General features: G+C 39.1%; 1 protein-coding gene across 1 annotated transcript in view; it reads right to left on the bottom strand.

Annotated features, from left to right (window-relative positions):
- Positions 1 to 15,517, bottom strand: part of LOC122808793 — a 1,139,808-nt gene extending 1,124,291 nt beyond the window's left edge. Inside the window, exon 1 of the mRNA XM_044079839.1 lies at positions 15,312 to 15,517. Coding sequence (XP_043935774.1) covers positions 15,312 to 15,345 — 34 coding nt within the window. The 5' untranslated portion in view covers positions 15,346 to 15,517. The remainder of the gene's footprint in view (positions 1 to 15,311) is intronic.
- Positions 15,518 to 18,065: the final 2,548 nt, after the last annotated feature.

Genomic DNA, 18,065 nt, shown 5'->3' with positions numbered 1-18,065 from the left:
ATTTATTTTATTTTTATTTATTTATCATTTGTTGACCGGGAAAGTCCGACTAGGGTCCACAGAGCCTGTTTTCAGCGGAGGCCCAGGGAGAAATGCTCCAGAATGTAAAGTCGTTGCACAGAGATAGGCCATACAGGCATGCCCTCACTACTGCAAGGGGATATATTTACACACAAACATATACAGTACACATACAGCTGCCTGTTGTGAGAGTAGAACCCCTACCTATGTAGTAGTAGTATACACCATAGTACAACGCTCTTATAACATGCTCCACAGAGCTTATCTATTGTTGGACTGTCAGCCAATGCTGTTAAGGTGGATGACATCAGCAGGAACTTACAACAAGGTGACTCCAGGCCAGACCTACCTGTACTCTAGTCTGGAATTTTGTGTGCTGCAGCCAGTTGGCTGCTGCACCTGATTCAGCAGTCCAGCACCTCCCTAATATTTTGTCCAAGGCATTCCCCAGCTGTTTGCTGAACATAACATATGACACATTCCTATCAACTGTACAGATTGTAATGGAATGTACATGGTTTTGTGTCATATTTTGGTACGTTTTACATAGCATTGTGATTTTCTGGTACATTTGTGGCACATCATTATTGACTGGACATTAGGAAATGATGTCAAACATTCATGCTAATGCACAACCTGTTATTCACTGAACTTTCCTCATTTCTGTGGCCAATAGTTAATTCTCATATTTGCGCCTTTGTCCCACTGTTGTTCATGGCTTTGTCCAGCTTTCCTACTCTAAATGGTTGAGAGGTATGATGTGATTGGGGTACATGAAGTAACACCACACACAGGGTGACAGTCTTCACACCTCTCACTATACAAGTTTTTGCAGAATGTCCAGCATTCTGCCCCATATGTCTGCTCTGCTCCTGACACAGTTGTGTTTATCCTCTAATATACTACTAAATGCAGTCCACTGAATTATTGTAAGTACTGACACAGTTAAGTGACAGCCTTTACATCCTGCTGCTAATCTGACCTGTTGCAACCTGCTGTTATACTAGCCACCTTCTAGGTTACTCAGAGCATGTATAATGTCTATAGGATTGGCCCTCTCTCCCCCCATTTTCTCTGGCTTTGTCCAGCTTTCTTGCAGTAACAGATTGTGGTATTATGACAGTCTGTGAGACTCCTACCATATGAGTATATCACATGCAAAAGTTGTAGGTGTGGCCAGTATCAAACCATCACCACCATCAGCCATGCTAATGCCCTTAGCCCAGTAAGCCACACCATCTGCCAGATAGTGGGGTTAATTCCTTCCACTATCAACAGCATGCAAACATACACTGTGACCCCTGCTGTGACCCCTGTGTTTTGTGGAAAATAGAACATGTGACCAGGTTCTTTGTGAAGCCCTGAAATTGTGTAGCCTGCTGATATCCTTGCAAACATACTGTTACTGCAGTTGTATGGGAACACTGATGTGTTGGTGGTAGAGGAGTCTGGCATTGACAGTCATGCATCTGTCCTATGACCACACTGTTTGTCATTTCTCTTGCACAATGAAGTGGGGTTTCCAGCCATGTGGCCTAATGCATATTATGGGGCACTCAGTATTGGACAGAGTACTTGCTGTCCCAAGTAGCTGTTAGTTATCTGCAGGTAGCCCAGTAGCTCACTCTATTCCCTTGTATACATGCAACAGGTCCATACATATGCTGCCATAGTCTAGTACCCCATACATTTGTTGTATAGGAGAGTGACTTACCTTGTGAATGCTGTGATTGAGAGAGTTGTGTTTCAGGGTGACTCTGTCTAATGCATGCAGTGCAGAGCCAATACATGGACTGGTGCAGGTTGTGTGGTCTGGCTGGCATCCTTTTTACTATCTATGCGAGTCAGAGTAAGGTGTCAGTCCCTAGGACCCTAGGTTGTCAGTGTATGTGCTATGCATTGCCTCTTGGCCAAGGCCAATGCATACTGGACACACCTATGTCTGCCTATATGGACAGCCTTAGGGGGTTCCTCCTTTGAGTACCCCTGTGGGTGTGGCTGTGGGGACCTAGGCACTGGTGGGGGTGGTGTGTCCCTTCCATGTGATGATCCTGCTGCAGCTGTTTCCGCAGGATCATATTGTGTAGCATGGCTCATACTGTGAACATCTGTGCACATGTGGCTGGAGAGTACTAACGAGCTCCACAAGATATATCGAGGCACTGGAACCATGACTTGAGCAGCCCAAACACATGTTCTATGATGTTCCTAGTTTGTGCATGTGCCTCATGATGGCATTCGTCAGTAGGTGTGTGTCATCCATGATGCCAGTGTGTAACCAGCATCCTCCAGTAGATGGTCATATTGGATGTCCCCCCTGGCAAACATCTGGTACAGCTGTAATGAGTGCCAGATTTCAGAGTCATGATAACTGCCAGGACTGCCACCACACACATTAATGATAATGCCCTGGGCATTGCATATGACCTGGCAGTTGATGAAGTGATACCCCTTCTGGTTGAAGTTGACTCTACCCTCCTCACCGGACGGTGCTTTGATGTGGACATGAGTGCAATCTATGGCCCCCAGTACCTCAGGGTAGTGGGCTACATGGTAGAAGAGATACATACTATTTACCCTCTTTTCAGGGGTGTGGGGTAAATAAATGTGCTCACTGGCATGTGTTTGCATGGCATCCAGGAACTGGTGTAGTACCCTGGATGGTGATGCCTGTGAGACCCCCAACATGCCTCCAATTGGTCTTTGAAAAGTACCTGTAGCTAGTACCCTAAGGGCTACACATGCCTTTGTTTCCACTGGGATGGGTTCCCCTCTGTTGGCTCTGGGTCTAAGATGAGGGTGGCAGAGCTCAGTGAGTTCTTGTAGTATGTTCTTGTCCACCATGTAGCTCTCTACAATCTCCAGCTCATGGAAGGTTCCCCTGAACATGAACACTCTTCTCCTTCTCAGTCTAGGCCTGCTGCTGCAGCAGCATCAGCACTTAACTCAGCATCTAGTACACAAAGGTGTAGCAGACCTGCAGCAGCCTCTAGCATTCTGTAAGTTAAAATTCCCAAGTCTGTACTCCAGTGTTGCAGAGTATGGGGGGAAATCAGATTGTAAGGCATATTTATTTATTTATTTATTTTATTTGACATTTATTAACTAGGAAAGTCCAATTTGGAATGGAGCCAATTTTCAGCAGAGGCCCAGGGAGAAACTCTCCAGGTGCATGTCTTTGTAACGTAGGAAGAAACTGGATCATCCAGAGGAAACCCACATGAATGCACGGAGGACATGCAGACTCCACACAGAAGGCACCCCAGCTGAGAATCAAACCAGAGAACATCTTGCTGTGAGGTGACAGCACTACTGCTGCACCACTGTGCCATCCAATTTATACTTTATTTATATAATTTATACTTTATAGTGTTCTGCTGCAGATGCAGCCTATGAGATTGGCTAACTATGCATTCCACCTGCCAAGTACATCACTGAAGGGTTGGAATGGCCCAGTTTAGGTAGAACGGGGGTCATCTGTAATTTATATCTGATTGGCTTTCTCATCCAATTTCTTTCCCTTTTCTTTTTTGACAGACTTTCTTGCTAAGCATTGAGGTGTGGCATGCAAACCTGTGCCAATGGTGTAAACAATTCTCAGCAGTTGATAGGCACACCCAATGAACAGGCATGCTCAGCATAGTGGCACACCACACACACACATGCTCAAACCAGCTTAAACACATGCCCCAAAGCTAAACAAAGCTTAGCAGCACTGGACATACCCCTCCCTGCTCAGCTCAGCTCAGCAGCACAGCGTGAAAATAGGCACCACTGGGCTCCAATGTGCTTAAAGAATAGAGACACACCCCCTTTTGATGTCAGCTACCTCTTCTGTGGACACCAAAATGGATCTGGAGCTAAACAGATGTGATCTGTGGGCATGGGTAACCATTTTTGCTATTCAGTAACCCCATCTCATTTGCATACAGATCCATACACACAACCTGGAAACTGCACTTTTCCAGGACCTGCCTCCTTAGCAACCATAGACATCTACCATTGTGCATACTCAATGCAAGGACCTATAATGCATTATTGTCACATATTTTATTTTATTAGTTTTTACACGTTTCAACATTTTGTTTTGCATAATGGCATGTTTGTGCACTGCTGTGTGCAGCGCAAACATAATATGGGTATTAAAAAAATTATTATTTTAATTTATTTTCCATTACTTTTTGTACACAAAGGGCATAGTTTTACACATATCTGTGTCTGCTATGCTGTTTCTGACATTTTAACTTCCCTTTTACAGCCCCTGTTTAATTTTTAATGTCATGTACACAGAAATTTTCCATGTACACTTCAGACACCAATACAGGGTCTGCAGTACTACCCATCTATTTGCTGGATCACTCCATCAGCCTCATTTGCATGCAATTCACCAGCTTATGAGGTGATTTGCATGCCACATACACTTCCATGTTCGCACACTCATGCACGCCCCTTAGCTCCATTTACTGGATCGCATGGCTTCTTAATTCCATGTAAGCTCAGTGCCACTATGACTGCATAGACAATTAATCTGTGTAGGGTTTATTGGATTCCCTCTTGTATGTATTGTGTGTATTTTAACAGGAATGGTCATCACAAAGATACAGTCATATAAAATTGGTAATTTGAATGGTTCAAGTTCTTGCAAATATGTGATTTATTGTGAAACAGCAGGAAGAAAAAATGAGAATAAAAACAAATGCAGTAAAGAAATGAGAGAGATTCATTGTTCAGGATAATAATTAATTAAATTATAGGAGACTGCAATATGATAATGGAAAGCATTTTGAAGTTTAAAAATATATGATAGTATAATGGAAGCCCGAGCAGAACTAGCATTATAGATTAACTGTAGAATTTAGTAGTATTTCCATAATTTGATTAAGTAGTAATTATTTTGTAAGCAGTAGATGAATGGCATTTTATTGTAGTAAGAGTAGATGGATGACATTTGTGTAGTGTATTAGGAGATGTTGGCAGTTGGTTGAAGCTGGTATCACCAAGAGGCAATGGAAAAACATAAAAAATGTAAAAGTAATTGGAGGCAGTGTTCAGTGTACCAAGCAGAAAGAATGTTTTGGAATAGGAGAGTGGGTTTTAAAGTATAAAGGTGGCATACTAGGGGGTTAGAGATGGGGCAAAAAGTGAGCAAAGTGTGATTAGCAGCACAAGTCAGTCAGCATGTACAAGGCAAACATTAGCAGCATGTACAAGGCAAACATTAAGTTACGAAGTTCCTATAACAAACGTAAATGTACTGTGTAAAGGTGAAGTGTGACAAGCAAGAATGATGGAAAAAACAGTAAACAAAATGGGCCTTGACAGAGATTTAAACAGTAATGTTAAATAGTAGGGTCAAGACTATACATATCACTGGAGCAAAAAGAAATGTGCATGGGTATAGGACAGGTTAGTAAAAGTAAGTAAGTCATTTAGCAACAAATGAAATTAGCAGTATATAGGCCTAGAGGCAAGAAGAATGTAAAAACAGTAATCCATTGGCAGGAAATCAGCAGAAATTTAGATGCCACAAAATGCTTTTTAGTAGAACAAGTGTCAGATGTAAGAGGCAGAAGATGGTGAACTTGGAGGGCTGGGCTGAGAATATGCAAATAGGGAAAAAGGGGGCAGATGTTACTAGCAACAGAAGCGGGGGAACAACTAATTTCTTGACAGTATGCAATGAAAGTAAAGATTGAGAGTCTCAACTGTTAAACATCTTAGAAAGAGCATTTGTATAACTATAGTATGCTATAAAAGAAATACTGAAATTAATAATTATTCAGCAGGTGAATCTTTAATACAATGTTTTAAACACCCTGTAATGGAAGCCCCCAGGATACATGCAAATGACCCCATAAGGACATTTAACAACATGGCTTTTGACTATCCATGATTTTTTTTACTTTTTACGTCTTTATGGTTACATTCAGGTCGATAAAAACAAACCATGCTAGTAGTGGACATGTATGTTTCAGTCTTTTTATTGACCTCATCAGCACAGCATAAGTGGATAGTTTGGCTATACCTCAGAAACACAGGGTCTTTAAACCCAGCTGATGCCTATAATCCTTAAGGTGCCTGCAAAACATTCTAACAGACATCCAAACCAAAGGGTAAAAAAGTCACACAGACAAACCAATCAGTAAAAACTGCAAGAAAAACCCAGCCAAGCTACAGTTTTCACTGCATGATACCTTAAATTTCCTGTAACGCAGGCCTGTGGAATATATGTAAATGACCCCTTAAGGACATCAAGTGTTTCAGCTACATAACTTATGAATGTCCATTGCTTTTTTCGTTTTTAAGTTTTTATAGTTGCAGTCAAGTCAATAAAATTAAACCCCACTAGCTCTGGACATGGATCTTTTAGCCTTTTTATTGACCTCACCAGCACAGCATAAGTAGATAGATTGGCTATATGACATAGGATCTTTAAACTCATCTGATGGTCAAAATCATTAAAGCGCCTGCAAAGTTATCACATAGTTGAAACTCTAGCTTGCCTGGGTTCTTCTTGTAGTTGTTACTGAATGGTTTGACTGGTGAACTTTTAACCCTTTGGTTTTGATTTAACCCAATATTTGAGATACATGTTCAGTATGAAAGGATAATGAATTTACATGAACCTTCACTTATAATACATTGGATCGCTAACTCCAGTAATATCTATATCTATATATCTATATATCTATATATATATATATATATATATATATATATATATATATATATATATATACCTATATATATCTATATCTATCTATCTATAAATATATATATATATATGTATATATATATATATATATATATATATATATATATATATATAAATACATATAACCAAACTACAAACACACTGATAATGCAGTTTGGTGAAAAGTAAGAATACAGCAAAGTTTGAAGCACCACAGAGTGGCGCACAGCAATGGTTATTCCAATCCACAAAGGTGGAGCCACAACAGACCCCGGGAACTATCACCCTATAAGCCTGACTAGCTTGGTCTGCAAAGCTATGGAGTGCATCATCTTGGATCTCATTAACAGAGACATTGGAAACCTCCAAATGCTGGACCCTACCCAGTTCAGCTTTGTTAAGGGCAGATCATGCCTCCTAAACCTGGTGGACTTCTTTGATACAGTTACCAAGGCTATAAACAAGAGAAAGGTGGTCCACACAGCCTACCTAGACCTTGCAAAGGCCTCCACGCAGCCTACCTAGACCTTGCAAAGGCCTTCGACACCATTCCCCACTCAGGTATTATAGACAAGCTCACCAGCCTGAAAATAAACTCCTACGTCACGAGATGGGTTGCCAACTGGCTCACGGACAGAATCCACATGGTAAGAGTTGCGGGAGCTAGGTCTGACTCTAAACCGGCTACAAGTGGCGTTCCCCAGGACTCAGTCCTAGGACCACTCCTATTTGGCATATACTTCTCAGAGGTACAGGCAAGCACAGGTGGACTATGGCTGACCAAATTCACAGATGACTGCAAACTAGGGGCTATAACTGACTCTCCGGCTGACACAGACATCCTCCAAAAGGGTCTCACTGAGACAGATATGTGGTGTCAAAACCATGGCCTCAAGCTAAATGCCAAAAAGTGCATAGTCATCCCCTTTGGAAAAAACAAAGTACTCACAAACTACCACATTGGTGGTAGTCTCCTGAATACAGAAGACATACTAAGGGATCTGGGGACTCAAGTAGATAGTAACCTCTCCTTTGATAATCACATTGCCAAAGTGGTTAGAAAATCCTTTTATGTGGACCACCTAATTAGAAAAGGGTTTGCATCCAGATCGAAAGAGGTCATTGGGCCACTCTATGCATCACTCATCAGACCCATCATAGAGTACAATGCCCCATTTGGGATGTACCTTACAAGACACCTGCAACAACTGGAAAGACCACAGAAGTACCTCACCAAGAGGATCACTGGCATCAAGCAGATGCCCTATGCAGCTCGACTGAAGAAACTCCAGCTGTACTCGGTTGCATACCGCTTACTCAGAGGTGATCTCTGCCTGACATAAAGGCCATGTCCAACCCAGAATTGATGGACATGCTCCACCTAAAGAAAACCATATCCCCTCGAGCCACACACTCCAGGGATCTAAACCTCACCACAACAATAAATAGGATGTGCTGGAGGGATAGAGTCCTGTTCCAGAGACTTTCCATACTCTGGAATAAGATTCCAATCTACATTAGCCAGAGCTCCTCGCTAACCCTCTTCAAGAGAAACCTTGACAAGTGGATGGGAAACAGAAAGTTTACCCCAGGGATCACTTCAATGGCTGTGCTGGACAGAGGCACAGGGAACTAATCTAAGGGGCGGCAAAAGCCAACACATTCCAGCTAGGCTTATAAATGCCTTTAGGCAGATAGCCTAGTACCTACCTATGAACCTATAAATATAATCAAGGTAAAAGTTTAGTACTGTATATTACTCAAGATATTGCAAAAGTATGAATGAAAACGTATATATAATAATAAGCATCTAGCCATATGTGCAGAATCATTAAATGTCATGCTCTACTGTGTACTTCAGAACTGTTTGCAGACGTGACTTGCAGATACACATGCAATAGTGCCACTATCTTTAAGCATGCTAAATGCACCCAGCTTTAGGTTCAAGGTAAGGGAAGAATGAACACAAGTAATAGACTGTAAAACTTAGATAATTAAACGGAAGGATAATAACGCAGCAGAAAGAACAATAATAAAGCAAGAGACACTAAATTACTGCCTGGCAAAAGAAAAGTATGCACTAATCAATTGTGTGAAAACAGTATTAAATAATAAATCAAAATGCAGCATTAAATCTGTACAGGACAATGTGATTAACATTAACCTGCTAGCCCTGAGCAAGGAAAGTGAGAACATTAGAAACATATGAAAATGAAATAAGAACAGGACAGAACTAGCCATGGTGCGGTGAAAAGGAAATCAGTAAGGTGGGTAAGGAAGTCAGGAAAGTGAGGAGAAAGAAATGCAACAAAATGAGGTAGTGCCAAAACAAAGAAAAGTGGAAGAACTTAAAGTACTTACCGCAGTTTTGCAAAAGGCATGGAATTATGGGAAGAGGGCACCATGAGGTAGGGTTATTATAAGAGAATGTGGAGGAAGATAGATTACTTTTCACAGTTTAAAAAAGTATTCTGATTGCATAATGTAAACATCTTAGTGCATAAGATAACAGTTATGGATGGTATTGTAAAGCACAAACTATGCTGAAAGCAGCTCATAAGATATCTGTACCCGTTTCTGTTTTATTTTGTGCATTTCAGTAAAGGCAGAGAGAATCATAAATTTCACAGACTGTGGAGTGCTAATGCCCAGTGAATGAAATTATTCATCCCCATATGCAGTTATTTCACTGACATACTATCTACATATTTCTCACATTCATTTTAACAGGATCTTCTATGTTTGAGTATAGTATGCACAGTCCTTGAATAAGAGAATATTTAAGTGGAATTACTGGAAAATATATACAAGGTCTGAAATTATTCTGACTTGAAGAAATCAGATTTCTCCAAAGACCTGAGATCTCAGCATCAGTATCTATATCTATCTATATTTGTAGATAGACAGATATACTTAAGTGACAGGGTCATGAGGATACAGTCCCCTACCTCTGCGGGTGCACTGGAGGCTTTCCCCTGCAATACAAAACTTTTAAATTGTAAAATTTGCTTTTTCAGCTTACTGTTCCTCCCCATGATGGGCATTTAAAGTTTTTTACTGTGTTTTCAAGCTCCAGACTTCCAAGAGAACATTGTATTTTCTATGGCTATTGCTTACCAGGTAGCATACTTCTGTTGATACCTGAATGTCAAAGGTTACGTATTCTATTCCCACACCAGGGACTTAGAATGTCAAAGCGTTATGTCATCTATTCCCACACTAGGGACTTAGAATGTCAAAGGTTATGTGTTCTCTTCTCACACCAGGGACTTAAAATGTCAAAGGTTATGTATTCTATTCTCACACCAGGGACTTAGAATGTCAAAGGTTATGTATTCTATTCTCACACCAGGGACTTAGAATGTCAAAGGCTATGTGTTCTATTCCCACACCAGGGACTTAGAATGTCAAAGGGTTATGTATTCTATTCTCACACCAGAGACTTAGAATGTCAAAGGGTTATGTATTCTATTCCCACACCAGGGACTTAGAATGCCAAAGGTTATGTATTCTATTCTCACACCAGGGACTTAGAATGTCAAAGGTTATGTGTTCTATTCCCACACCAGAGGCTTAGAATGTCAAAGGTTATGTGTTCTATTCCGACACCAGGGACTTAGAATGTCAAAGGTTATGCATTCTATTCTCACAGCAGACATTTAGACTGTTTTGCAGTACTGACCCTGCAGTGCTGCATAAGGAACATGCTGAATTCTGAGCGTGCCACATCTCAGATGAGATGTTGAATTAATCTGCATGTACTACATATAAATCAGGTGGATGCAAAACATCCAATAGCAGTTATCGGAACGAGTATGGGAATGTACCCGGAGGTCTGGCCAAATTTCTCCAAGTAAGTCGGCACAAATGCCACCCCAGGTATCACTTGAAAAGAGACCACAGACATAGTGGGGAACAAATGTTACTCTAAAGAACGTGCTAACAGAAAACGGTTGAAAACTTAGGAAAGGTATGCTTTAAAATGTCAGCTATTTGGTCAATTATAAAGGTAAAATGCACACAAAGACACAATGTTTCATTCTAGCACTGATACTGGGAAGTATTGTCATGCATAGACAGCCAGTAACTAAACATAACATACTAATAAAAAAACTTTTTTAAGCCTAAAAACCTGCAGTACATTGAACCTTCACCCCATGATCAAAAATAAAATTACCATATTGCAGAAACTTCTAGCCTCACTTCTCTTATACACTAGCGTTCTTACAACCTATCCACCTCGACCCCAACCTGAAGCTTAATAATCAGTCACTAAACTTATCAAACTATCCATTAATTAAAAATATTATAATTTGCGATATAAATATAAACTAAATAACTATAACATGGCTGAAATAAGAGCTGAACTGGGAATACCAAAAAAAAAAAAAAATGATATAATTCTAAGGCCAATTATATTGCTTATAAATACTAAATTCTCAAAAAAATATGCTAAAGATGATGAAATATAAATAACCCAGTCAATAATAAAAACCTTATCATAAAAGAATAAAATGATCTTGAAAGCCTGTAAATTAATATTACCAATACAAACCCAAAACGATCTCTTATATTCAGCATACTCGCAAGAGCAAAACCAAAATATCACAAAGGAGGTAAACTATTCGCTATAAAAAACACACTCAAACTAACCCCATTCAAAAGTCTTATATACACTCAGATCATGATAAATAACAATGCCTACTTCACACCCCCTGTACTAAACAAATTCAACTTTAAATTTTCTTCAGTGTGCCCGTATTGTCCCAAAGAAAAAATTGACTTACTTCACACCTTTTGGAGTTGCAAGAAAGTACACAAACTATGGTGTTCCTTAAGAGCTAAACTTGAAAAAATGGGATATGAGAAAACCACGTTTTCATGGGAAACAGCAATACTTCACATTATACCAAAAAGTTTACCTAACATTTCTGAACATGTTATGATCACAATGTGTGCACTAATCAAGTATTAGACAGCCAAAAACTGGTTAGATAAATCTAAGATCTCCTGGGAAAACTTCAAAACTCTAGCAGTTAAAAGTATATTGTCTCATAAACTTGCAAACAGAAACCCAAATAAAACTAAATACTACCTAAATTACTGGGGACATCTATTAGACACAATACTAAAAGACTAAAAGTGATACACCTTCTCTCTTTCTAGTACTGTCTTTCGGCTTTTCCTGGTTAGGGGTCGCCACAGCAGAACTGCAGTCCGCTAATGATTGGCAGTGGATATTTTTACAGTGTAGAGTTGCCAGCCAATACCCAACCTTCAAAGAAGGCACATCCATTCATGCACGCACCTACCTGCATGTCTTTAAACATCACTCGAACGTGGGGAGGACATGCAGACTCCACACAGAAGGTGTTCCAGCTGAGAATCGAATGGGAGAACCTCTGGCTATGAGGTGACAAGTCTAACCGTTGCACTACCGTGGCTATCTCTTACTCAAGTTTAATGGCAATCCTCATTCCGTAGAACCCAAAACTCTACTCTCCATATAAACAGTCCCCCATCTTAGGCAATCTTGACTCTCCTATGGGAATACTTTCATTGGTTATATCAACTCAATTTATAGCTGTGACACCTAAATAAGAGTGACATATAGGTGTAAACAGATGTATATAGTTGTTTCTCCTTATTTCAGAAGGGATCCTGTTGTATTTTCTTTTTTGGACATACACAATTGGTTACTAAGATGGATAGCTATAAACTTTCTGCTGAATATTTATGATATGCTCAGTTTTCATTTTCTACTGCATAGACTAATAACATAAGTTTTTATAAGATGTTACTATATTCTTTTTGTTTTCTATTAATGTTATGTGATAATGACCCTTGTTCCTTTTGTATTACAACTTTTTTCAAATGTATTCCATATTTCACTGTATGTCTAAAAAAGTTTTTTTTTTTTTTCCTTTCTCAGCCATTTGTGTCTTCAAAAATGTAATAAAAAATATACTGGAAAAAACGTACTAATAAAAAAGCTTTACAAACTAACAAAAATATCTGTGAAAACTTCTAATAAAATAAAATGCTCAATGTACAATGCAAAGGATTTAAGACTCAAAGCATATTGCCATGTATGTTCTGTGATTGCTTATTCATGGATGCATGTTGAAATAACACTGCACTGGATAGGTTTTCCTTTAGATGCAGTTTATTAAAATGTATATACAGTTTATCAAATACATAAAAAAGTGATTATTTCTAAATGTCTGTTATGGCTATGTATAGAGTACGCATCATATTTAATTTTGTCTTCTCAAATCTGCATGTTTCCCTCACGTGTACTGGCTTTCAGATCTTTATCTTTAAAACTCTTCTCAACATGTGTAGACAGCCATTCTTGTTATAAAGTGTATTTGCTAAATTATATAATTTCAACAAATCCGATTAGAACTTCATTCACCTTAAATCTTAGCCACATTATGGCTCACTTTTGAGCTGCAGCACTTTTACAATGTCCATTATTTGCAGAGTTAAGTGTTTCTGTAAACATACACTGTCATTGAATGACACACTCCAAAACTCTCTACAGCCCTCTTAAGACATTGACTGTGCTCCAAAACCACATCCTTTTTCATACACACACACACACACACACACACACACACACACACACACACACACACACACACACACACACACACACACACACACTCTCTGTTCACACACACACACACACACACACACACACACACACACACACACACACACATACTTTTTGAAACGTGTTGCTGTAATAAACTTATACAAACTTGACAGATACTTTAGTTTATAATGTTCAAGGTATGCACAAAACTGAATTGATGAAATCATGACAGGTGAGCAGTCATCTCTCTGTCTCTGTCTCAGTCTTACACACACACACACACACACACACACACACACACACACACACACACACACACACACACACACATACACATAAAAAAGTGATTATTTCTAAATGTCTGCTATGGCTATGTATAGAGTGCATCATATTTAATTTTGTCTTCTCAAATCTGTATGTTTCCCTCACGTGTACTGGCTTTCAGATCTTTATCTTTAAAACTCTTCTCAACATGTGTATACAGCCATTCTTGTTATAAAGTGTATTTGCTAAATTATATAATTTCAACAAATCCTATTAGAACTTCACTCACCTTAATTCTTAGCCACTTTATGGCTCACTTTTGAGCTGCAGCACTTTTACAATGTCCATTATTTGCAGAGTTAAGTGTTTCTGTAAACATACACTGTCATTGAATGACACACTCCAAAACTCTCTATAGCCCTCTTAAGACATTGACTGTGCTCCAAAACCACATCCTTTTTCATACACACACACACACACACACACACACACACACACACACACACACATACACTCTCTGTTCACACACACACACACACACACACACACACACACACACACACACACACACACACACACACACATACTTTTTGAAACGTGTTGCTGTAATAAACTTATACAAACTTGACAGATACTTTAGTTTATAATGTTCAAGGTATGCACAAAACTGAATTGATGAAATCATGACAGGTGAGCAGTCATCTCTCTGTCTCTGTCTCAGTCTTACACACACACACACACACACACACACACACACACACACACACACACACACACACACATAAAAAAGTGATTATTTCTAAATGTCTGCTATGGCTATGTATAGAGTGCATCATATTTAATTTTGTCTTCTCAAATCTGTATGTTTCCCTCACGTGTACTGGCTTTCAGATCTTTATCTTTAAAACTCTTCTCAACAAGTGTATACAGCCATTCTTGTTATAAAGTGTATTTGCTAAATTATATAATTTCAACAAATCCTATTAGAACTTCACTCACCTTAATTCTTAGCCACTTTATGGCTCACTTTTGAGCTGCAGCACTTTTACAATGTCCATTATTTGCAGAGTTAAGTGTTTCTGTAAACATACACTGTCATTGAATGACACACTCCAAAACTCTCTACAGCCCTCTTAAGACATTAAGACTGTGCTCCAAAACCACATCCTTTTGACACACACACACACACACACACACACACACACACACACACACACACACACACACACACACACACACACATATACTTTTTGAAAAGTGTTGCTGTAATAAACTTACACAAACTTGACAGATACTTCAGTTTATGATGTTCAAGGTATGCACAAAACTGAATTGATGAAATCCTGACAGGTGAGCAGTCCTCTCTCTGTCTCTGTCTCAGTCTTACAAACACACACACACACACACACACACACACACACACACACACACACACACACACACATACAGACACACGAAAACACAAGATGAGGTAAAAGTATCTTACATTTACATTTCTGTCATATTAAAACAATTGTGCCAGAGCTGTATCCATGATATTTACATAGTTCAAGGTTTTGAAGTAGAAGATACATGTGCATCATATAAAATTACAGAAGTAAAGATATGTAGTCAAACAAAATGCTCTACAAAATGAACTGTGTGTTTAATCTCCATGTGATCTTAGATTCAAATAAGCATTCTTCTTTGATAAGTTTCTGATATAATATACAGAAAATATAAAATACTTACAGAGTGAAATAATGAACAAAGTAAGACGTCCCATGTTGTTGGCTGTTTACTTTATGACCATTCAGAAAATGGTCAGTCAGACAAAATGACTTTCAAACTTCCTGATAAGATATTGTTGAGGAAATGGAGGGTGGGTATTTATTTTGCACTTATATTCTAAAAGAGGAGAAACACAAGGAGTTTTATTCTGTTCTCCTTTTAGCCTTCTTCTGTTTAGTGAGTGCTATCAGTTTGGCCACTTCAGCTGAAGTGACCCATTAAAGTTTTTTTTTTTTTTTTTTTGCATTATCGCAGCACTTAGTACAAACAACAATTCCAACATTCAGACACACTATTTTATTTCTGCCACAAGATCTATCCACAAAGGGTTCTAATTTAACATTTTGTATTGGAACATCAGTCAGGTCCTTCCTAGGAGAACGCAAATGGTTAGGTAACAGCAATGCACTAATGAGATTCAACTTCAAAAGCAGTTTGTAGCAGAAATGCAGGGTTTAAAACTGGGCACCGATCTATTGTAATAGTTGTGTATAAAATCAACAGCAACTCATATTTTGTCAACCATTAAGGAGAGAAATATTGCATTTTTGTTTTTAGTAAAGGAGCAGTTATTGCATGGGGGACTGCAGGGGTAAGTTTGTGTTCTAGGACAAGTTGAGTAGCTTGTTCTACCATCAGGGTAGCTGCTGCAACTGCTGTCAGGAAGGGGGCAATTCCTTTCCCACTGGATCCAGTGCCATACTGTAATACACCAAAGATTTGTGACTTCCTCTGCTTTTCTGTGAGGACTTCTGAAGCAAACTCACTTTTTGTGACAGAAAAGCAAAAATGGCTTCCTATAGTTTGGTAAACCTAAAGCAGAAGCATATGTTAAAGCTTGTTTCTACAGAGTACCTGATTTTGTTTTTTTTTTTACTTTCTCACCACAGCAAGGGTTCCTATGTATTTTGTTTTAAAAGGTTTGTCAGTGGCTTTACTAGCTTTGCATAATTAAAAATACAATACCTCAATATTCTACTATACCTAAAAAGATGTAAACTGTTTCTGGGTGATTTGCCTTAGAGCTTGAGTTACCTGTATAACATGAAAAGGTAATGTCTATTTTTTCTGATATTCCATGACCTGGATATTTAATTCTTGGAGACACGGGCTACATATTTCTCTTTTTACTTTATGTCCTTTCTCTGCTAATTTAGTTACCAGGAATATCGTATCCCATTGGCAATGCTGCAGTGTGTCAGTTGCTCTAGGTAAATCAGTAATGCATTGCACTAATACTGACTGGTGGGCAATTTGTTCATCTTCTAAGTCCCTCGTTAAGATTTTTGAAAGCATGGATGGAGATTCAGTGTACCCCTGAGGTAGCCTTGTCAAAGCTTACTGTTGTCCTTTATAAGCCAATATAAGCATAGTCAGGGTGTATAGGTATAGGGCAAAAAAGCTGGGCAGACATATGTAACAGAGAAATGAGTAGCCATTGGTGGTATACAGCTAAAATAGTTGCTGGGTTAGAGACAACTGGATAAGAGGAAAGCAATGCCTGATTTGCATCCCTCAAATCCTGCACAAACCTGTAGGTGTTTCAGCCGGGCTTTTTAATTGGAAATACGGGAGTGTTACAATAGCTTTTCATAGGAAAAAATATTCCCTGCTGTAAAAGAGACTAAATTACAGGCTGGATTCAATTTTCTGCTTCTGGTTTCAGGGGCTATTGAGGAATTGTGGGAAGTGGTTTATTTGAATCATCTCAAATTCTTTTTAGTTTTGCACATTTTAACTGTGACCTTAGTAACCTGTAACTTTCACCTCAGTTCAGTGCTGTGCCCATATACATTTTGGTACCTGTTGTAGTTGCTCCTCATCTGTCTGAGGGTTTTTTATTTGTATTTCATTTTCAGTGTTTAATGCTGCTAAAATCTCTCCTTCTGTCTCACCAGGGGCATCCAAATGCAGACCATGAGGGGTACAATAGATGGTACATCCTAGTTTACATAACAGGTCCATTTACATTAAATTTACTGGAGCTGTAGAACTCAACAAGAATGCAAGTTTTTATTCTAATGGTCCTAAGGACCCTGGCATAGGCTGTTTCACAGAATAAACACTAGGAGCATTGTCACACTGACTGCGCTTTCCTTCTCTCTAAAGGTATTTTTGTAGTTGAACTCACCTTAAGTACAGACTTAGTGGCACCTGTACCAGTTTAATATGGGACTTCAGTCTTTCCTAGATTTAGTTCAATGTAAGATCCATTTTGATTAATTGGTACTAAAGCATTTAGCTTTACCTCTTTTCCTTTGACCAGGGGCTGTCAGTAAGCAGCTTCCTGACTTCTCTGTGTCTGTTTTGCTGAGGGTTAGAGGGGAGCATTAATCTAGTCTGGTAGCCAGGAGCTCCATTTCTCCTGTTGCCTCTGCCTATGAGGGCATTCTTCTCTCCAATTGCTAGTCCTGCCACAGTTAAACAGCATTCATTAGCAGGGGACTGGAGGAGGTCCAGTAGTTCGAGCCTGGTTCTCTCCATCAGCATTCTGCTGTGTACCTCAAGGTGGCATTTGGCTAACATTACATCACAACCTTCCTCTACTGCTTCCTTATTCGCCCTTCTTTCATAACTTCTGATTTGTAAATCCATAAGCTTTTCTTCTGCTTTCCTATTTCTTTTTCCTCTGTTCTCAGTGTAATGCTCAGAGTACTTGAGTAAATGCTCTAATGCTTCTCCTTCCAAGTTAAGGAGTATCTCTTTCAAGGCAGC

Source organism: Protopterus annectens, chromosome 1.part1, assembly GCF_019279795.1.
Source record: "Protopterus annectens isolate FY-2018-M chromosome 1.part1, PAN1.0, whole genome shotgun sequence".
Classification (NCBI taxonomy): Eukaryota; Metazoa; Chordata; order Ceratodontiformes; family Protopteridae; genus Protopterus; species Protopterus annectens.
This window is presented reverse-complemented; position numbering and strand designations above follow the sequence as displayed.